This window comes from Typopeltis vanoorti, chromosome 12, assembly GCF_054136105.1.
Source record: "Typopeltis vanoorti isolate ZY-2024b chromosome 12, IOZ_Tvanoo_1.0, whole genome shotgun sequence".
Classification (NCBI taxonomy): Eukaryota; Metazoa; Arthropoda; class Arachnida; order Uropygi; family Thelyphonidae; genus Typopeltis; species Typopeltis vanoorti.
The window spans coordinates 57224901-57248923 of NC_143560.1; the positions used below are offsets into that span (position 1 = coordinate 57224901).

Consider the following 24023-nt stretch of genomic DNA (forward strand, 5'->3'; position numbering starts at 1 on the left):
CAATAGATGGAATTTTTCATTTTATGTAGGGTGGGGAAAGGATATCTTTGGAAGTCGAGAATGACTGCTCTCAAGAAGGGGGGGGGTTAGATTTTTATCTCATAGTGGTGCGTGACTGGAATGGATGGCCACTGGGGTGTGTGTGCAAGCAATGTGAATGAATTCAAGAATAGGTATGACAGTTGGTGCAGACAGTATGGCCTCCCTTGATGAGTCCTTGACTACCCTGGAGGGCTCTCTTAATAATAATATCAAGCTACAATAATCATAGCACTGCAACATTGTAATTTTTTTTTTAATCCATTATCCTCAATGTGTCAATTTGGATTTCATGCATTTAATGCTATGAAAAGTGCTGTTCATTGCTACATACTCTGAGATTTTTTTTTATGCAGCTCCAATCCAGGAAAGGTTTCAAACCATATATTAGTACTGCAGGTGGTCAAGGATTAAAAAAATTTTATTTTTATTTTTTACATTATGCCAAAGAAACTAAGGTTATGAGGAGACTATACATCTTAACAAGACATTCTGTGTCCATATTGTGGTGACAAAAATGTGAGTTTGAGTTTCTGGTAGGAATTGAATATTTTTTTTACTTTCCATACTGATATTTAATACATTAATATAATTCAGTACAATAATACTGCAAAGATACTCAAAAGATCTGAGAAAATTATTTTGAGTATCAATATGGAATAGGGTAACTTCACCTTAAATCAAAAATATGATTATTAAATGCACATGTATGGGAGTGTTTGAATGCCATTTCTGTTCTTCACTTAGTAGCCAATAGCCATCAATCTCATTTTCATTGTTTACAGTAAAATCCAGCATTTCATATACTTCCCAAAATTTACTGTCAATTCAATTCTGATTTAAAATGCAATCAGATACAAATGTGAAACCCAGTTACATAACACAAATTATACACATACTATAGTTATGCCTGGTGACTATACCGACTATAAATTTTTTAGTGTCAGTATGAGAGATATTAACTGAATTAGACAGTTATTAGAATTTTAAATCCAACTTATAAATTCACTAAGTTTACACAAATAATTAACTATAATTCAACATTCTGATAAGCCAAGGATGTTGATCTATCATCATTAGCACTAATTAGTTCAACATTCTAACAGCCAGACAGGTTGATCCAACTATTGACTGCTGATATATAAGAAATGGATAAAAACAACAATAATGATGTATCTGAAAGTTACAGGTTTTGACTTCAGTGGAAATTCAAAACTGTTCTCAAAAGGCAATAAAAAATAAAACAGAATATGTTAAACATTGAAGTGCAACGAGCAATGTATATAATTATATACATGCACATGACTTTTAAACCATTAGCAGTCAACAAAACTACTATACACTTTTGTACTTGCTCTCGCACCTTTCTCAATTTAAAGAAACGCACAACACACAAAAAATTCTTTTTCCTATATATAACAAAAAACATTATTATAGTTGCAGGATAGGGAAGAGTAGCTAATATTTAATCTTAAATTAGCATGTACACTGCCAGAACAAAGGAACAAAACAGACAACCGATTAGTACTCTTGGCTTCAAGCTGCTTCAAAAATTTAGCTTTCATTGATAACAGGAAAACAAATTACAACACATACAAAATAAATAAATAAATAAACAAATAATTAAAAATAAAATAAATAAAAATTAAAGAGTACTTATATCGCTAATAGTCAAGTGCTTGTTATCCATCATGTCTATCATGAAAATGTGTTCTAGGCCATACAATTCAATACAAAATTAAGATTGCCACTGGAATCTAAGTCTCTTGGATAACGAAGATTTACAAATACTAAAGATTTCATGTCATAATAAGCTTCAAACAATACCATATATATATATATATATATATATATATATAAAAGCAAGCAAACAAACAGATCATGAAAGTTCAGTGCAATTAGAAAAGTAACTACATTTTAGATTATATTAAACATCTTATATAGGAAGTAATTGAGGTTAATTTCCACTAAAGAAGAAAGTTGTAAATCAAATTCTACTATTTTTATGGCTTAAATGAAACAGTTTTCTTCAAGTGTTTTTCAGTTTATTCATCACAAAAAAAGTGTTACAATTCAATAAAATCAATCAATCAATAAATAAATAAAAAAGTAAGATTGTCCCTATAATCTATATAAGTTCTTGGATAACAAAGATATACCCAAGATACATACAGTGGTAACGTATAAGATTTTATCTAACTCAGATTATATTAAACTTCCTATATAGAAGTCTTTGAGGTAGTTTCTACTACATAAGCAAATTTGAAAATTAAAATTTACTATTTTTACAGCTTAACTGAAACATACATTTGCTTTCTTATAAACCAGTTCTATCAACAATCTACAACTCTTCAAATGTTCATAAACCATACTGTTAACTAGTAAATTTACCTAGCGTTGCTTTGTTATTTATTTAAATAAGCAAATATTCAAGTCCGATTGTTCTTGAAGAATTTTATTTTCTTTACCTATTAATTATTAAAATGTATATTTAAAATTTGAAAAGTCAACCCATTAAAAAAAACTGCTTTTGAATACTTCTAATTCTGACTATTTCTAATTCAACAGAGGGGGAAAAAAATAACATTTTGAAAAACAAAACATACCACTATACAAGTATGCAGCATTTTTATAGCATTACCCTCCTCCAGCTATCTTTTGTTCTTATTACTGATGATATTCTAGGTGTAATGCCTGTACATAAATGCTTTTGGTTTTTTCTTACAGCTCTATATAACTGAAGCAGCTACATCCATTTAAATACATGCACCAGCAACTTTGAATGCTTGGCTTTAAGCTTTATTAACCGATATAATAAATAGTGGGCAAACAGCAATCATTAGAGATGGAATGGCATATCAGTCAAGGGCTTAACTTATAAAGGCTACTTGAATAATTTGTTTAAGTGTACAGTTTATGATAATGTATAAAAAATAGAGTAAGTGTCAACTGAAATGAAATTACTGCTATCAATAGATCTTTGTCCCTTGCTAGTCTAAACAGCTATTTCACTTATGTTTTGTTGTAGCTGCTTAACCACTTAGTTGTCCATATGAATGAAATATATCAACCATTTTATGCATCATATATTATACTTGACAAGAAATTATATTCTTCTTTTAATCCTACACTCAGATGTAAGCTTATGGGTGAAGTATCTTTATGAACTAATCTACTTGTACAATAGAAGCTGCTAATTTCATATCAATTGCCTTAGTACCCAATAATATAAAAATATTATGAGAAGGGTCACTATTCAGACCAGTTTCAATTGTTATTGAGGTCTCATCAGTGGGAGCCAGATCCAAGAAGACACCAAAGTTAAAATAAGGGAGAAGTCATATTTTTTCATTATGCATGTAGAAAAAGGCATATCATCCTTTTTCTACATTGAGCGTATAAAGATTATTTATACTCTCAATGAGAGACTAACCGTGAAGATGCTTCATGCTTAACCCTTTGCACTCATTCAGCATCATATGGATGACATCCCGAAGCACCCTCTAAGATCATGTGTCTGTGACCAATGGCATGTCCTACAGCTGGATTGCAATCTTTGGGATGACAATGGAGAATGGCAGCTTAACTCTGGCTGCTACTCTACTGAATTCCTGGCTTGGATACTATTTCAACACAGGAGATGGAAAAACATCTTTGTATACTAATTATATGAAGAACCAAAGGCTTCAATTCGGTGACATGAACTTATTTAAATTAAGGGATATTACATCCCATATTGTTTGTTAGCCGAATAAGAAACTCAAAGAGTTTCATGCCGAATACAGAAACTATATAAAGTTCGGCGATTCCAAACGTAAGCAAATACCTGGATAGTGCAACACCTGACCCATTTGGAAGTGCAAACTGAGGCACTCATAGTAAGGGTGGAGCAAGTCCCAATCACTATTCTTGGTATTTACCAATAATGTGAACTTAGCTCATAGGAGCTGTATTACTGTTCTACATTATGAGAGAAGGTCACTACCCAGACCGGTTTCAATCTTTATTGAGGTCTCATCAGTGAGTAGGTAGACCTAGTTAATACCAAGTTTGTAGCAAACAGAACTTACATCCCTTCTATGAGAATTGCCAAGAAGGTATCCTAATAAATTACTAATTATATGAAGAGCCAAAGGCTCCTCATATAACAGTAATACAGCTCCTAGGAGCTAAGTTCACATTATGGATAAATACCAAGAATAGTGATCGGAGCTTGCTCCACCCTTACTATGAGTTGCCTCAGTGTGCACTACCAAATGGGTCAGGTGTTGCACTATCCAGGTGATTCCAAGCTTATGCTTGGAGTTGCCGAACTTTATATAGTTTCTATATTCGGCTAAGAAACAATATGAGATGTGATATCCCTTAACTTAAAAAAAATCTTTGTATACTTTTTTTAATGTTTTCTTATGTATCAGATGTATAAATCAGTCTCTCGTGAACAGTTCATCAAAAAGCCAGAAATAGAAATATTTCATTTAAAAACTGCCTGACTCTTTGTTGGTGCTACTACAAAAAGAAACATCATCTCTCAGATGGCCTATGTGTTATAGAGAAATTTGCATGCAACCATCTGGGAGATGGCATTCAATCTGTAGGCCATGACGTAGACATGACAGAACTGAGCTGGCAGCTAGTACCAATCTCTCATCTAACAGTTAATCTGTTACACATGAGCACCAAGCGCAAAGGTTAAGTTTATGCTTGGGTATAGGATGAAAACAAGAATGTAATTTATTGTCAAGTACAAATAAGTTGCAACACTGTACGTTGTCAAATCAAATACTTTCAAATGGAAAAAACTTTTTCCATTTTATGCTTCATAACCATACTCCCCAGTAATTTTAAACTTGAATGAATATTTTGCACCCATGTTTCCATTACACAATGCTCAATTCTAGTGTTCTTCAATATCCTGTTTCTTAAACATGGTGTTTGTTGTGATGCTAGTATTTTCTATGCATACCAAGCAATGCTGAATAAAAGCAATGTTGTCAAATCAAATACTTTCAAATGGAAAAAACTTTTTCCATTTTATGCTTCATAACCATACTCCCCAGTAATTTTAAATTTGAATGAATATTTTGCACCCATGTTTCCATTACACAATGCTCAATTCTAGGGTTCTTAAATATCCTGTTTCTTAAACATGGTGTTTGTTGTGATGCTAGTATTTTCTATGCATACCAAGCAATGCTGAATAACTGTTGAACAGCTTTTGAGAGCTATAACAATTTTCTCACAGTTCTGAAAAAAGTGAGTTTCGTGTTTGTAATATCAGTGTTCCTCAATTAGTTTTCCACAGAATGCTGACAGTGCAAGCACAACCAAGGGAGAAACATGCTGACAGAAATGCCATTGAAAATCTGAAATGCAAAAAGGAAAATGGAGGAGTAGGTGATATCTGACCAGAAATGCTAAAATATGGAGGTATTCAAGTTTTATAGTGGCTGCATAACTTAAGCATGGTCTGAGGGTTGAATTCTAGATGATTAGAGTAGAGCTTTCATAGTGCCCAGCTATAAAAAAGGGAATTGAAACTGAATGTGAGAGAATGAAGAATTTCGTTCCAGGTAAGATTTATGCAAAAAGGGATTATGAGAAACTGTGGAAGAGAAAAACTTGGAAAACAAAATCTTGATTCAGACATAATAGGAGTTGTCAGGATGAGGTTTTCCCTGTAAGATAGATAGTTTGAGAAATCATGAAAATATAATAAAGATTTGTATTTTGTAGATGTATGTAGGTGTCTGTAAAAGGAATGCGACAACCAAGTGCCATGGCAACTGCTATTCAAAATAACATCATTTAGATGATCTTAAGCTTGAATGCTGCAAACCTGTCATATAAGTAGGAGGCATTATGTACATGAGGAAGAGGGTGGATGAAATAGCAGAGCCTCCAGGAACACCCACCAACATGAAAATCTGCAGTGAGAACACCCTCCACTATAACATATAGTGAGTGATCAGTGATAGATGGGGGAAAAAAAAAAAGCTGTCCAAAAGCGGGAAGAAGACCATAAGGTAGCAATTTGCTGAAAGGCATTGATGTCAAATTCTTTGGAACAAGCACAACAGGAGAGGTTTCTTCAAATTGTTTCAGGTACATGAATGTCCAGAGGTTGGTAAAGAAGCAAAGATGTCTGCTGTGGCTCTTGACTGGCAGAATACATGTTGATGGTTCCTAATCAGGTGACAGTTTTCTAGATGAAGTTCACTGCTGATGATGTTCTCCATTAATTTAAACATCACTGACATAAGAATAACAGGCTGATAGTTGGAAGGTAGACACTTATCACCCTTTTTTTTGGAACTGGACTTACTTCTTGCTTTTGTGATACCAGCAAGACCAAAAGCCTTTTTGATACCCAAGACTGTTCATGATTCTTCTAACGCCTTTCTGCAGATGCCTACAGGGGGAATAAGATGCAACATTCCAAGTAAAGATGAAGGTGATTTGCCTCAGTCATCTATGCAAGAGCCAGAAGAGATGATGCTAGGAGATCAGTTTTATCTTGATGTGGCAATACTGCCAAATGGGTGAGAGAGGTGGGAGCACAGATAAACAGAAATTGCACCCAACAGCTTATGCAAGGGACCAGAAGGCACAGGAGGAGAGTTCTTTAATCAGACTAGGCCTTGTTAATGATTGTTCTGTAAATGTTGTGGGCTTATGGCTATATATATATATGATGCTAGAATTTGTCTCAAGCCACTTACAATATGCTTCCCCCCCCCTCTTAAACTGTCCTAGTACACTTCTTTGAAAATGTAGCTTGGATATTGGACAGAAATTTTGAACAGAGTGGAATGAAGATCCTCACTGCAACAAGGATAACTTCTGTCACATGGGATTAATGTGTGGGGAATGGAAACAGCAGTTCAACTATGGAAAGAGGAATAAAATTCATAGAGATCTTCCCACTTAGTGATGTAGTGTCCAAGGATGATGTTGTGAATAGCTGAGGATGGCATTCTACTAGAGATGAAAGGTCATGAGGTCATGATCTGAACTACTAAGATGAGCGGCCACCTGAACAGAGCACATGGAAAAAGACCTGGTTAAGAAACAATCCAGAGGTGGGTGAGTGCAGAGGACTGCTGGATATCTGGTTGGCAGATGAACAATTTTGAATTAGCTGCTAATAGCAAACAGCTCGGCACCTTTTCCAGCAAGATCACTGGAATGGGAAGAAAAGGAACCAGAAGGAGTTGGGATATTAATGTCATTGGGGAAGAAGACCTCAGTGTTAGGGTAGCTGTATAACAGGAAAGCAAGTTTCAAGGATAAGAATTCAAAGAGGTTAGAATGATTTTCAGAATTGGTGAGCAGATGATTAATACATAATTTGTCTTAATAATGAAATACCGTGAATTGGCACCATCAAAAGAAATATAAAAACTGAGGAAAATTCACATAAAAAACTTTATTAATGTAGAAGTTTCACCTGAGTGTCATAGGCATCATCAGTACAGGATCACAGAATGGCAATTAAACAATTCCAAAAATCACCACCTGAGTCTAAATAAGTCTAAATTTCCTAACTAAAAAAAAATATATATATATATATATATATATATATATATATATATGTATGTATGTATGTATATATTACACACACACACACACACAAAATAAAGTTAGAAAAAAGTACTAAGGATTTAAAAAGTACTATCTCCCATAAAGGAGATAGATATAGACCACTGAATCTGTTTAAGTTAGGACAATGAAGTAAAGTTTTGCACATTTCTTTATAAAGATGTTCTAAGAGTAAACAACTTGTAAGGACTGCTGTTTTGTTCTAATAAACTCCATGTTTAATGACAATAGTATTGACATTAAATTACCAGGCTCATAGTATTTAATATGACTTGTTCCTCTAGGTATATCAAAAGTTCCTGGCAAATAAGTCAGCTTGTGCTCTTAGAGAATACAGAGACAAATGTAAGAAAGATAAACAGTGTGTAAAACTAGCTAAACAAAAGTCATGGGAGGACTTTGACCAGAACATAGAAAATAAATATCAAGAAGGTGGCAAAATATTATGGAGGTTGTTGAAGAAGCTTAGGAATGGAGGAAAGAGTGTAAAAGGAGTTAGAGATGATAAAGGTGACATGAAAACGGAAGAAAAAGATATCCTTGAAGTATGGAGTAATTACTTTGAAAATTTGCTGAAACAAGCAGTGATGACAGCACAGCGATAAAAAACACTGACCAGGCACTCAGTCAGAAATACATATCCATACTTGAAGTATGGATATGTATTCCTGGATATCAAAGGCTTGAAAGGTAGCAGGAGTAGATGATATTCGACCAGTAATGCTGAAGTATGGTGGTATAAACGTCTTACAGTAGCTGCACTGCATACTTCAGAATGCCTGGACAGAGGGAAGAATTCCCAATGATTGGAGTAGAGCACTCATAGTACCCATATATAAAGGGAAATAAATCTGAATGTGAGAATTGCAGAGGTATATCCCTACTGGGTGTTCCTGGTAAGATATATGCAAGTATACTTGAGAAACGGTTGAGAAGAATTGTAAAAGAAAAGCTTGGTGAAGAACAAGTTGGATTCAGGTCAAATAGAGGCTGTCAGGATCAGATCTTCACTTTATGACAAATAGTGGAGAAATCATGGGAATATAACAAAGATCTCTATTTAAGTTTTGTCGATTTTGAAAAGGCATATGACAAGGTGCCAAGAAAGAAGCTATTCAATACGCTACAGTTATATGGTGTCAATGGGGCATTATATCAAGCAATACTTAGTCTTTATTTGAGTTGTAAGTCAGCGGTTAGAATTGAAGGAAGTACAGGAAGATGGTTTAATGTTAAAACTGGTGTGAGACAAGGATGTACATTATCCCCTCTGTTATTCATAATCTATATGGATCACATTATGAAGGAAAGTGGTATTAAACGTGATATCAAAATTGGAAATGTTAATGTCAGCTCTTTGCTTTATGCGGACGATGTTATACTTCTAAATAAATCCGCTACAAGTCTGCAAGATTCTCTAACTAAATTGAATAACTGTTGTAATAGATATGGTATGAAGATCAGCAATAAAAAGACAAAGACAATGAAAATAGGCAGAATTGTTGAAAATGTCAACTGTGTTGTGAATGGAGAACCTGTGGAACAAGTAAAACATTTCAGCAACTTAGGCATGATTTTTAGTGAAGATGGTAAATTAAATATGGAAATAGACAACAGAATCAACAAAGCTGGTATGGTAGGAAGTCAACTGAATAAATTCATATGGAATAGGAGAGAAATTAGTTGGAACACTAAATTAGCTGTATACAAGACAGTGTTCAAACCAGTCTTAACTTATGGATCTGAGAGCTGGGTCAGAAGTAAAACACTTGACCAAAGACTAGAGACCACAGATATGAGTCCTGAGAAAGATTAGAGGCGTGAACAGATGGCATCAATGGCAATATCATATTAAAAACGAGAATATTAGGAAAGAACTTGACATTGTCAGCATCCAGGAATGTGTTAGCAGAGCTAATCTCAGGTGGTATGGTCACTTAAACAGAATGGGCGAGGAAAGATTACCAAAACAAGTGTTCTCTGCCAAGTTGGCAGGAAAACGACCCAGAGGAAGACCAAGATATATGTGGATTAATACGGTACAAAGTGCCTTAGACAATAGAAATATAAGATCTGGTAATGTTGGAGTCTTGACAAGTAACAGACTGATTTGGAGGAAAATTGTAGATAGGAAGTTAGTAATGATGTAAATTTTTCATGTAGTACTATCATATCCTGTACACCCCTTGAGGTGTACAGGATATGATAGTGGCCACAACTGTGGGCGCATTATGCAAAAATAAAAAAAATCGCTGAAACATGTTAGTTTAATGAAAACAATTGCATTTCAACTTACCTTCAATGTGAAAATTGATGGGGGGGGGGGGAGGATCAACAAATTTCACGAAATATGGCTTAATACCTATGCTCGATGAACATCTTAGTTCTGCCTCTAAATTTGTCAGTAAGCCAATATCTGTATCTAGACTTGAGGAAATCTAACATAGAAATGTTGACTAGCATACCCATGTAGCTCCAAACATGGAAAATAATTCTGAAATTGCAATCTTTAAATTTGGAAGATTCATTTGTCAGAATAGTGAGCCACATCTCTTTGAAAGAACATTACTGTTTACCTTTTATGTGTTTTGCACTTTGCAAGATAAGCATCTCATCTTCAAATCCATGCTTATCTAAAGATTAAATGTGTACAAATCCATGATTATCTAAAGACTAAAGAAATTTCTTTAGTAAGTAAATGTAATTTCCTTAATGAATTCTCCTTAATGTGTTAAATCATTCTTTTGGCATTGTTCTGCAAGGTGGTTCAGCTTGAATTGAAATTCATGAATAGACTGTGATTGCTCACTTATTAATATTCATATTATTCATGAGTCATCATGTTGTGCAGAAAGTGCAAATCCAAAATTTTTCATCTATTTAACCATCTTACATTTGTAAAATCAGTAAGATTATCAAAAGTGCAGTTACCACTTTTCTCATTCAGCAACAAACTATGGCTGAATAGGTTATTGAAGAACACACTAAAAGTAGATATAAGGAAGTTATCACTCTCTTTATAATGCTTATACAGTCACATCTGGAGGTCTGATCACCTGTGCACAGTGTGGAGATGAAATAATGGAGAGGATCTAGAGGTGTGACCAAGATGATAAGTAATCTGTTGGAATGCTATGATTATAAATTGAGGGCTTCTTTGTTACAGAAGTTGGCTACCCCCCCCCCCCCCCCCCCCTATTTGATTTCCTTGAAAATTGAAAAAAATTTATCCAAATGAAGTGAATTGAGTAAATATACTTATATATATAAAAATTTATTTTATTTTGTTAATTTATATTTGTGTATAACTTTTTATTTGTTATACACAAATAAAAAGGTTAGGCTAAGGTAAATGATTAACAAAGAATTTAGATTTATCTCACTTTTGTGTAGTGTCATGTATATGGACGATTTTCTGATGACAACCTCAATATAGAGGTTGAAACGTCAAGTGTTCAATTGTCTCCATAAATTCTTCACAATGAATGCTGACCACTGTGTAACCTTAAAAGAAAGAATATTCATATTTGATCCAGGTTTCCTTTCAAATTTATCCATTCTGTCTACTTCTGCAAGGTTTAAGAATAATAAATGAGTCCTCTGATTTAGTTAACAGTTATATCAGAATGAGTTTGATGACAGGAGTGGTGACAATAGTCCCCCAGACTGGGCATGCATTCAGCATTTCTTTCAAATGTTGGATCAGTTATTCTGGTGAGACTCAATCATCACATCCTGGTTTGTTAAAGCAGGCTATACCACAAGCAGACAGAACTGACATTTGGTTAGGAGAGGCTTTATCTTGTACTTCACTAGCTGTTATATCCTCTCATAACCTGATCTCATAACATTTAAATTAAGAAATACTTGGAATATTTTTAAATAAATCAAGAATATCTAAAACTATACAGACATAACATGACAATTCTCACCAAAGCAGAAACAGTGAAGTCTCTCTGATGCATTTTTTCTGTAAGCCAATCAACTTTCCGTCGTGTGTTGCAGAATATAACTGCCTGTGTGATGGTTAATGTTTCATACAAATCACAGAGTGTATCCAACTTCCATTCCTGTAAATTAAATATAGCATAAACACATAAAAAAACAAAATTAATTAAAATTATTTAAACATGCATTTTCATGAAAAAAATAAGTTATACAGTATGAATGTCCAGATAAAAAATGTAGACACAAACGTGGAATCACTGTATGCACCACTACTGGAGTAAACTATGTTATGTTGTTAAACTGTACAACAGTTTACAATTTGCATAGGAACAATGGTTCTAAGCATATGTGTAAAAGTTTTATTTCTGGGCATTATTTTTATTCATGTAGAAGGCTGAGAAGGTGTGCTAATGACACATGAAAATTCTGAGTAAGACCCCATAAACAAAATTCAAGAAAATAATAATAATAAAATTAAATTAAAACAGTACTATTGCTAGTGAAATTCAGAGAAATTGGATCAACTTTTGTTTGCAATACAAATGTCTGCGGTTAAATAGTAAAAGTTAGTAGTGTATAGTAAAATAACTTAGTATGAAGACAATATCTGTTGAAGAATGGTTCGCACTGAGTGTTTTTGCAAATTACCTGCAGGTGAGCCAGTAGTTTTAATTTTTCTGATGAACGTTATGTGTAGATTGACTTAAAAGCTAGCAGTTATTATTATTATTATTTACCTTATTTAATTTTTATGATGCTGTTTAAAACTACTACAGTATGGTGCAAAAAAAAAAAAAAAAAAACTGAATAACTACAACGATATATGTTATGGAGTAAATGGGTGTCGAAGTTCAGTACTTTTTTTTTTTTTTTTTTTTGTTATATTCTGGGCATTATTTTTATTCATGTAGAAGGCTGAGAAGGTGTGCTAATGACACATGAAAATTCTGAGTAAGACCCCATAAATAGAAGAGGAACATTATGCTGCTGGGACATATAAACAAGTGAATATTCATCCTCTTCAGATCAGTAGCCACCACTATCTAGTATGCCATTTCAGAATATGATTCTGAAATGTTTCTCATTATCTCTCCCCAACCCACACACTCAATTTTTTTCCTTAAAATTTAATAATCTCTCTTTATAACGCCTTGATATGGCCAAATCTGAATTACTGTGCACAAGTCTAATAGCCTAGATTTCTTGGGTGATGAGTGAGTGGTGAAGAGGATCCAAATGTGAGTGACCAAGATGGTAAAATGATCTGTGGATGGTTCCCTATGATAATAAGCTGGGAGTTTATGGATTGCAAAAGTGCTGATAGATCGAAAAGTGAAGATATGATAATTTAAGTTACTAAAAGCATTTTATACAATTAATGTAGAGAATATATTTCCTCCTGGAAACTGATGGACAGTGTAGTTAGCAAGTGTGCGAAGATCAGATTTTTTTTCTTGGAGAGTGGTGAATGAGTGGAATGGGTTTCCCAGTGTCTGCTGTAGGGGCTCTATATCAGTCAATAAGTTCAAGGATGCACAGTGTTTTTTTTCCTGGAAGATTCTATGATCCTAAAACCACCATGCTCCAACAGTAAATTTAGAAAAGAAAGATCGTTTTAGGAATCTGCAGCTGCTCTCAGAAATTAACCAAATTTAAATAAATAGGATGCAAGAAACCTCCAACAATTTGGGAAACATTAATCCTCAGAGATCCCAATTTACAACCCTGGGCTCCTACAAACACCCACAGAGAGCACCCTGCATAGATAGGACTGTATGTGTGTGTGTGTTTGTTACAAATGTTAGCTTATACTCCATGAAGATGTCTCAATGACAGAAGAAATACTGGAAGAATAAAAATAGTTTTTAATCTTTCCTAGTGCTGTTAATATTAATACTCCATTAAACCTCCAACATGATGACCAATGACCATACCAGTGAATTCCAGTAATCTGTTTCCATGTTTAGTTTACTGTATTCACTAAAAATTGTGCCTAAATAACTGGAAGTTTTACTGTTTTATAGGTTCTCCATTCAGGATGCAATTGATGTTTTCATTGTGTCCTATTTTCAGTCTTTGTCTTTTTTATTACTGATTTTCAAATCAAATTTGTCACAGCAATTATTCAATTTAATACAAAACATCATCTGTAAAACTTTTAGACCTCCAAAAGTGAACATTTCTGATTGAATATTATTTACTCCAGATGCCTTTCCACATTTCAGGTTTCTAATGCCTTTTTCCTATCTTAAGTATTGATATGTACTCCTGATTTGAATTCATTTGACCATTTTCTACCATTCTTCTATGATGACTTCTTTCCCAATTCTACAAGTTTTCAAAGTAATTACCCTAGACATCTTGAATATCTTTATTTCTAGTTACTGCATCACTTTTATCATCTCTGATTTCTCTTACAGCTTTTAGACATTTTAAGCTGTTTCAATAACCTCCAGAACTAGCTTCCTGATATTATTATTACGTGCACCTCCAAGGAGTTCAAAGACTCATCAAGGGAGGCCACATACTCTACAACTCTCCATCTCCACCACTCAATCCACCAACTATAGTGAACAGCATTATCTACATCAATGCTATCTACTGCCCACCACCACCACTAGTATTTTAACAGATAATCACAAACATCCATGTCTACAGCGGATTCGAACCCACAGCCTTTTGGCTGGAGAGCTCATCAAATGAACAATTCATCGAACGACAATTTGTCGAAAATGCAATTCATCGAATGACAATTCGTCGAAAAAACAATTCACCAAAAATTTTAACTTTTAGAAAATGTTATGATAAAAGTGATCCATTTAGAAAAAATACTGAACCGTGCAGAGTAAGAAAGCAATGCTACTTTAATAGGGAATAATTATAGAACAACATGGTTTCTTATTGTCTTTTTTATCTGATAACTGTTTCATGTCTGTTCATGGGGCTGATTTGCCCGTTTCCAGGAGGAAAGGCATAGCCTACATAGGCTCCATGAATTTTATTCATCCCATAATAATTCAAATAGAATTATTATGGGATGAATAAAAGTTTCAAATAGCGAATCTGAATCATATTTGCTATTTGAAACTTTTACAAGAACATGTTGAGCCATTCCAGTTTTCAGTTCAGCAATATTCGGGGCACCAAAGAAACAATGTGTCCAAATTACGTATGACAATAACTCTCTGACTTAGTGGAATTAGTAGAAGTTGTTGGTACAAGAAGCTGTCTGCACGGTTCAGTTTTTGTTCGAAATGGATCACTTTTATCATAACATTTTCGAAAAAAAAAAAAGTTTTTGAAATGTTAGCAATTCTGCTTTGGCTGGATCAATTTAATGAAATTTTAATTAAAATTTTCGGTGAATTGTTTTTTCAATGAATTGTCATGGAACCAGAGAGCGAATATGCTAATCACACAGTCAACCAAGCCGCCCATATTTATCTTCTATATTCTTATCCAAGTCTTCCCGCAATTTTCGTTCAGTTCCTTTAATAAACTGCTTTACTTTATTACATTTTTCTTTATTCTTTCACAGCACATGATAAGTTACTTGCTAAGAACCTACAATATATGCTTTCTTCTTTTCCATGACAGACAAGTGTATGAGTGCATTGGACTTCTGATTTTTCTATCCTTACAACTTCCCTGAATACTTTCCTGGTTGACTGAATCAATGCTTTCTGCAAAGTTTGGCAGTGAATCGCCAAGGTTTTTGAACTCTAATTTTTTTTTTTTTTTTGAATAACATTTATGGATTTTCATGTAACTGGAGAACAGATATGCTAATCACACAGCCAACCAGGCTCTTTTATAAACTTTCTTACACCCTTTTCTTTTCAACATTATATTCATATTTTAATCTGTTCATAACTAAATGGTGATCACTTCCTATTTCAAATCTCCAGTATACCTTGTGTGTCCTAAACCTGCATGAAGATATCACTATCACCAATAATATATTAATGAGACTTTTCTTATTTCTTGTGACTTCTCTCCATGTGAATTTGTACATGTCTTTATGCTCCAGCATAAAGACATGTACAAACAGCATGGTATTAGTCATGACTGGTCCATGTCCTTAACAGAAATCCAGCAGATACTTACTATTATTATTATTAGCTCAATTCTTTTCTCCAAATTTTCCCAAAACATTTCTGTATGTCTAGTATGCATTTCCTACACTGCTGTTAAGGTCTCCAACAAGAATCAACTATTTCTTTAGGTCACCTGCCTCCTCCAATAACTGAAAAAATTCAATCATTCATTCCTTAGCAGAACCTTCTGTTGGACCATGGGCACACAAATAAGTCAGCAATTCTCCATTTTGATATTAGCCGACAATCACTTTGCTTGATATTGCTTGCCATTCAAGAAGCTTACCCTTTTATTCAGTGTTGAATACTATAACTACTCCTTGCAATTCCTGGTCACTATTGTCTGAATATAACATGAAGATGTGAAAAATGTAGTTCTTATTTAGAAGAATATCATCTGTTTTTGTAATTTGTTTCGGTAACACACCGATCATGAAGATATTGTTATTAGCAATAACATACTCAATAACACTTTTCTTTTAGTGTTATCTTCACTTGATGTGAATTTGTGCAATCATTATGTTGAAACATGGTGTTAGTGATGACTAGTCTGTGTCCTGAACAGAAATCCAGGAAACACCATTATCGTTAGCTTTGCCCTTTTATGTAAATTTTTCCAGAACGTTTCCACATGTCTTGGATTTACTTTCTGCTCTGCTGTTCATATCTCCAAACAAGGATCATTTTTCCCATTTAATTCAAGTGCCAACTGCCTTTTCTAATGATTTGAAAAATTCCCCCACTTCTTCCCTAGCAGAACTTTCTTTGTGACTATAGATACAAATAAGTTTCATAGTCCAATTCTCCATCATGTGTTCCCATAACTCTACTTGAAATTGCATACTAGTTTAAAGATGGAAATTAAGATTTTTTAAAAAAGTTCTGAATGAGAACAAGACTTTTAGCTTTAAAAAAAAAAGATCTAAAAGAAGAAATTCTCGATTGAAACCCTCTTATATAAGATATAAAAATTTTTCACATGAAAAGAATAAGAATATCTAAATGGTATAATTGAGATGATTATGTAGCAAGTGATAAAAAAATGCATAATTCTGTAGATCAAAAATGGAAACAGCATTACTGAACTTGGAAGTGAGACCATGTAAATTTGTAAAATTTGATATGAAAGATTTTGGGAAATGTGTCCTCCTCCTTCCCAAACAATGTACTTCACTTTAGCTTCTCATGATTACAAGTAATCATGAAAAGCCAAATGGAAAGTTGAAAGTATGGAAACATAATCTGGCTTTGTGTAGGTGTTTAGGTCTCCAAAAAAACAAGCTGAGTTGCAGTTCCATATTTTTGAAGGTTACTTCAGTGACTTGCTAAAGTCATCTGTTTTTGGTCTCTAGAGCTTCCATATTATCCGCACAATACTAATGTGTCAAAACATTTTGTAAATGGGGATGACTGCTTTAATATCAGTCCTCACTGAAAAACTGAAATACATTTAAATAAAAATAATAAAATCTATGCTTTTCTCTAAGGAATGTGGTAGAGGTAAGTTTAACATTTAAACTTACCTCTCTCTCAACAGAAACATAGAACTGTTTAATACCCTCTAGAGTGAGTTCTTCTTTTTTCACTAGAATGCTTATTGGTGATCTCATGAACTTTGTTGTAACTTCTAAAACATCTGATGGCATTGTTGCAGATAACAATATTACCTAACAATAAAGAAATACATAACAGAATTTCAAATATAATATGAAATTAATAATTATTTCAGAATTATAGTGTGTAGATAAAATGAGCTAAACAACATTACATATATATTCACCAGCAGCAGTGGCATATAAACCTCCCCTCTACTGCTTATGAAGGACATAATACAGTATGGTATTCTTCTCTGTCAAAAGACTGGTTCACCAAAATTTTTTGGTGTTGGCTGATAACATATTAGTAGATAACAGAAGAAAAGAGTTAACTTGAAGAAAGTTAAATCTCTTCCTTAAAATCTGATTCACTACTAACCCTGTCTTAATTCTGCATGTTTTAGTATTAATGTCAGGCCCTCACATTTATCATTTTATCCCTTTTTAAGATGTGCAGAAACAAATACATACTCTAATTACATTTATTCTGCCAATCCACCTATCTATTAATTAAAGATGCACAGAAATTATATGCTTAGTTTAATCCTTTATCCAAGAGTAACTTACATGTGAAGTAACTTCATGACTGGGCTACTTGTATATAGAGGCTAATAACTTCACATCAATTGCCTAAGTATCTCATAATGCAATGCACATATCCTTACAGACATGAAGATATCACTATCACCAATAATATAATCAATGAGACTTTTATTTCTTGTGTCTTCTCTCCATGTGAATTTGTATATGTCTTTATGCTGGAGCATGGTATTAATAAGTTTTTTATTTCTTATGCATTATGGGAAGGGCAATTACCCAGATCAGTTTTGACCTTTATTGAGGTCTCATAAGTGTAATGTTGAAGTAATGCAGACCCACTTCTGCATTACTTCAACCAAGGTTGAAGTAACGCAAAAGTCACATTTCCACATACAAGCAGTCAAAAGGTGTGACACCTTATTACTAAAATACTCTGGATTAAAGATGTTGAAAATTTTTTCACTTGGTTATACAATAAATAAAAGATGGCAAGAATCTAATAGATAAGCTTAGGTGTTGATCATTATTGACGAATTATTTTTAACGTTATTAACAATACCACACAAACTATTTTATAAAAGATGTTTTATTAATTACTTATATTTCACTGATTTTCAACTCAGCATGCGCAACAGTGAGTAAATGAAACAATACAACTGTAACAGACAAAAGATCTAGTCCTATTTTGGCCCCCCTCTAATGTTGTAAAAAAAAAAAGCCATGTGGGAGTTGTTCTTAAGATAACAGTCTCCTAAACTTTTGGCAAATCAATGCAACCATATATTTGTTCAGGTTAGGAAAATTCTTCATAGCCACGGTTGACTCAAAAATTAATCTTTCAGATCTGTAATGACTTATATTAACATATTAGTTTCCTTCCATCTAATCCCGTATGAAAGAGTGGGTGTCCATGAAGCATGGTCTGCCAGTCCTGATTTGCCATAATAATGGTAGCGAATGTGTTTTTTATGTTCTTCCAATCAGATGTTAACAGATTTTCCTGTGTGCCCATAGTAGGTCAAGTCATAGGGAACATCATACACTCCAGGGTGTATGCTAGAGGTGAAGTTTATCCTTAGGCAAGCAGATCAGAGTTGCTAATTTAATATGAGGTTTGAAGGTGGTGCGAAAGCCATGTTGTAAAATTCGATGAAGTAGGAATTTTTTTCTTAACTTTGCATCGACTTTTATAGAGGTCACAAACATTGTATATAGAAGGATATTGTAATTTAACACTGATTGTGGATTTCTGTTATTACGAATTTTGTATATAAGGTTTATATTAACTCTATAGTTATAATAATTTTGTGATTTGAAAAACCATGCAAGTAGATATTGAAACGGTAGGAATGTTAAACTGTATATTTCAAAGGCAATGCCTTAGAAAGCGACCCGTCATTTGAAGTGGTTCCAATTTCAAAGAAATAGCTTAGTTTTGTTTATAAAAGGTAAAGTGCCTTCAATTGTTTGAGCTTAACCTAATGCAGGGCTCAAGGACAGTGCAACAAGAGGAGGCGAACATCTAAGGATGGACCGCATTCATAAATAAGATTGTTTTTGTGTGTTCTGTGGGAAACAGAAGTAATCACCAACTCTGGTCACATCCCCTTTTGCATGGGAATGTTAGGGGTTCTCAACCCTTAATCTAGGGACCACAAGAAAGAGAAATTATATAAAAGAAAGGATAAAAAACAACTCGAGTGTGTGTGTGTGGGGAGGGGGGGGTATCCAGAGGCAGTATGCAGTAACACAACGGCAGTATGCATGCCGATATGCAGAGGCCGAAACGAGAAAGGAAGCAGGTATGCAGAAATGCAGTCTCCTCCGTAGTGTCTCGGGATCCAGCATCATGGATATGGATCCGTTGGACGTCCAAAGAGAAGTCGGGAGATGTCGAACCATGATATGCATCAGGTCCCGGTAACCCTCCATGATGTGATGGTGCTAAAGAAAAGAAGCCCGCACGAATGTTGAAGCCCAGGACAGAAAGGTAGTTGGTATTGGTGTAAGATGATCCAAGCCCCGGAAATCCTCCAAGATGCAACGCCGCTAAGAAAAAGAAGCCCGCACGAGTGCTGAGGCCCAGGACAGAAAAGATGTCAGTGGAACCAGAAAAGAGATGAAAGAGCCAGTTCAGATATAGGTGTCAAGAGAAGACCTGTGAGTAAAACCTTTATGTGTATGTTTAATATTGTGGAAGATTGACTGATATTCAGCAGGACATTTACAAAGTTAAATTGTGATTAATTGTTCCGGACTAAGAGGCTGAAGAATAATTGGTATAATTTAGATATGAGAAGTTTATTAATTGAAGTATATATATTGCATGAACAAATTAGTATCGAGATGAGAACATAGATTCTTATTTGATAGTATTGCTGCATGTTTTAATGTGTGTACAATTATTGAGATCATAATTCTTAGCTTTAGATTTTTTTGGTTAATAAGAGTCAATTCATTTATGACACTGGGTAATTGCATCATACTTTAATAAATATGCTTGTTATGTTAAAGAATGTGTATTCACTGATCCTTATTCCAATGCACTGTTTCTAAGTAAATACGAACCTGTGAGCGAAGATAAATAGGAGTAGCCACGACTGTCAATAATGCTTGAGATAGACCTAGAGAGATACTGCAGGTAATCTTAATCATATTTAATACCCATAAAGGGGAATCTTGGTGGTGCAGTCGTAACATTAAATAAATTTATCAAGGTTCCCAAGATATTAGATAACCTGTAGTAACTTAAGTGAAAGTGTAAAACATAAAATTAGAGTATAGATAAAATAAATAATAGCATAATATACAAATAGGAACAAGGGACATGTGTTTACAATGTTTCATCAGTTTACCAATGTACAACATATAGATATTCTTGATTTGATCGAGTCTAAATTCCGCCCTAATAGTTTTGAATTATTCAAATTTACTTCACACGGAGAGGAAAAATCTACAAACAGATTAATGGTATACTGCTATGGTAGTAAAATTAGTCTGTTTGTAGACCCCCCCCCCAGCAAACTTTTACATGGAACACTTTGAAAAACATGTCTGTGTGTTGAGGCTTAATGGAATATATACAGCTCTCGGAAAGGATTAAAACTGATTTTTTAATGCTTCCAATATTTCTTTTGTCATTGAGACATCTTCCGGGATTACACACTCAAAGACAACACAATACCGAAACACGTGGGTGATTCTAAAGTCCTATCTAGGTGGTGTGTGCCTATGGACATAGGATGTAATGTGGGATCTTTGATAATTAATGTTTTCCAAATTTTGGGAAGTTTTATGCAACTGTATAGTTGATTTCTGAGTGCCATCAAAGATTCTAAAAACAGTCCTTTTTTGAATTTACTATGGTAGAGCACAGTGGTTTCTTTCCAGGAAATCCTGTGGGTTGTATTATCCAAAACATAGTCTGCAAGGTCAGATTACCATAGTTGTGATTGCAGATGTATGATTTGTGTTCTTCTAAGCCAGTGGTTCTTAACCTGTGTGGTAGCACCTCCTGGAGTGCTGTAAATGCTGGGGGGGGGGGGTAAGATTTATAACACTACTAATATAATAAAAGCAAAAAATTTCGTATTTAATCTAGAATCCCTATTTATATTGTATGTTTGGTAACACCATTTAAATTTATTCGCTACCTATTTTTTAGAATTTTTATATTGAAAGTTAAGTAACTGGGCTACTTTTTGGTCTCAATTTTATGCATTGAAAATAATTAATTTGGGCCATTTTTCGCAGAATCCACTACTTTTATAAACTTTATCTGCTACTTTTCCTAACGCCTATCTGACAACCCTGGTTTGAAGTTTACATCTAGCTCGTGGTATCATGTAACGCACTCTGTTGATATTGTATAGCACTGTAGTGTTAAAATGAGCGAAAAAAGAAAGTGTCATCAATATTCAAGTGAATATTTAAAATATGGAGTTATTCCATGTATAAATAATGAGCAGTTACCAATGCGCTTAATATGTGAAAAAGCTTTCTCAAATGAAGCCTTCAAGAACAAAGCATCCAAATCAAGCAAAGGATGTGGAATACTTTTGTGAATTAAAGACTAATAAAAATCATCCCAGGTGGTTGCAAAACAAAGTAACCAAGAAGAGAAGGGACTAGTTGTACTATTGGCAAAATTCTTATCTTACCGGTTATAAATAAAGTTTTACGAGGGTGGTCTGAAAAGTTCTCGGCCTCGGCCATTGATCACAACACTATTGGCACGATTTTTTTTTTTTTTCTAATTTGGTATATCTGTCATAAACATCCATGTAAAATTGCAAGTCATTCTATCAAGTAGTTTGATTTACACAGCTGTCTGAAGCAAAAGTGGTGTCGGTATCTCTTGGAATGGATAAAATCGAGTATCGTGTGGTTATAAAATTCTTTGTAAAAGAAGGTTTAATGCCAAAAGAAATTCATTCAAAGTTCATAAAAGTTCATGGGCACTCTTCTCCTTCATTTTCAACAATTAAGAAATGGGCTGCCAAGTTTAAACTTGGCCATACCAGCCTTGAAGATGATCCACGTGAAGGACATCCAAAAAGTGTAACAACAACAGAAATCATTGATCAAGTGCACAATATGGTATTGGATGACCAGCGATTCAAAGTGCGTGAAATTGCTGAGACTATAGGCATTTCAAAAGAACGTGTAGGATATATTTTGCATGAAAAATTGCAAATGAAAAAGCTTTGCGCATGCCGCACTTGCTCATAGCAGATCAAAAACGCACTCGCATGAAAATCTCTGAACAGTGCTTTGAACGTTTTAACAACAATAAAACTGATTGTGTGCGTTGATTTATTATCTATAGATGAGACTTGGATCCAAACAACAGCCAAAACAGTGGACAGAAGCTGGTTGTTTAGCGCCAGAAAAGACAAAGTCGGTTTCATCAGCAAGAAAGGTCACGGCATCAGTGTTTTGGGATGATAAATGCATTTTGTATCTTAATTATCTTGAAAAGGGTAAAACAATAACCGAGGAATATTATTCCGATCTTTTAACCAGACTAGACGAAAAAATTCGTGAGAAAAGACCAGTTTGCAGAAGAAAAAAAATCATCTTTAATCAGGACAATGCACCTGCCCATAAACATGTTTTGGCAATGCGAAAATTAAAGGATCTGCACTATGAATTGTTGGAACATCCACCCTATTCCCAAAACTAAAACTTCCTTGCTGGTTAGCGTTTTTCTTCGAATCAAGGGGTGATTGCAGCACTAGAGGGGTATTTTGCAGATCTTACTGAGAACCACTATAGGGAAGGCATAATGGTGCTGGAGCATTACCATTTCTATTCCTTATGTGAGAGGTACATCAGAAAAGATAGCCAAAATACTGATGAAACATGGTCTTTACACCACACTGAAATCTCATGTTAAATTGTTGTTTTAAGGATACTTGCGACATAAGACTGAATGATATAATCACGTAATCACAAGAAAGATATTTATTTAACCAAATATTTCGGTCTGGAAATAGCAGACCATCGTCGGTGGTATTACAAGAACAGTTTAAAAAAAAATATACAAGCTAGAATACTAACAATAGATCGTTGAAATTAGAACATGCCGCGTGATGTTATATCACTAAGTATGAAACGAAATATTTTGAAGTAGAAACATGATTGAATTTGCTATAAAAAAAAAAAAAAAAAAAAAAAAAAAAAAAAAAAAAAAAATTAATGAGTAATCTTGATTAGGCTTTCCCAGATTTTTGATATAGATATGCAGTCATTACGATTCAGGTTGGGATGATGGAGCAAGGCCTCCACGCTTTCCTTGAACAAACGTTCGAACCTATAACGGGATCTATGTAAGAGGCGCGTTTTGGACCAAAGGATGCTGTGGTCAGTTTCAATCCCGTGTTGAGCCAAACCAGACTTTTCAGGTTTATTGTGAAGAATGGATGATTGATGTTCTTGGATTTGTTCTCTTGAAAAAAGAATCCAAGAACATCAATCATCCATTCTTCACAATAAACCTGAAAAGTCTGGTTTGGCTCAACACGGGATTGAAACTGACCACAGCATCCTTTGGTCCAAAACGCGCCTCTTACATAGATCCCGTTATAGGTTCGAACGTTTGTTCAAGGAAAGCGTGGAGGCCTTGCTCCATCATCCCAACCTGAATCGTAATGACTGCATATCTATATCAAAAATCTGGGAAAGCCTAATCAAGATTACT

At 34.2% G+C, this 24023-nt stretch overlaps 1 protein-coding gene across 1 annotated transcript in view; it reads right to left on the reverse strand.

The window, feature by feature from the left end:
• Positions 1-24023, reverse strand: part of LOC150100812 (eukaryotic initiation factor 4A-I-like) — a 245289-nt gene that overhangs the window by 43057 nt on the left and 178209 nt on the right. The window contains exons 7-8 of the mRNA XM_090402124.1: positions 17210-17353; positions 11574-11711 (exon numbers count right to left, since the gene is read on the reverse strand). Of these exons, the coding sequence (XP_090258250.1) occupies positions 11574-11711; positions 17210-17353 (282 nt within the window). The remainder of the gene's footprint in view (positions 1-11573; positions 11712-17209; positions 17354-24023) is intronic.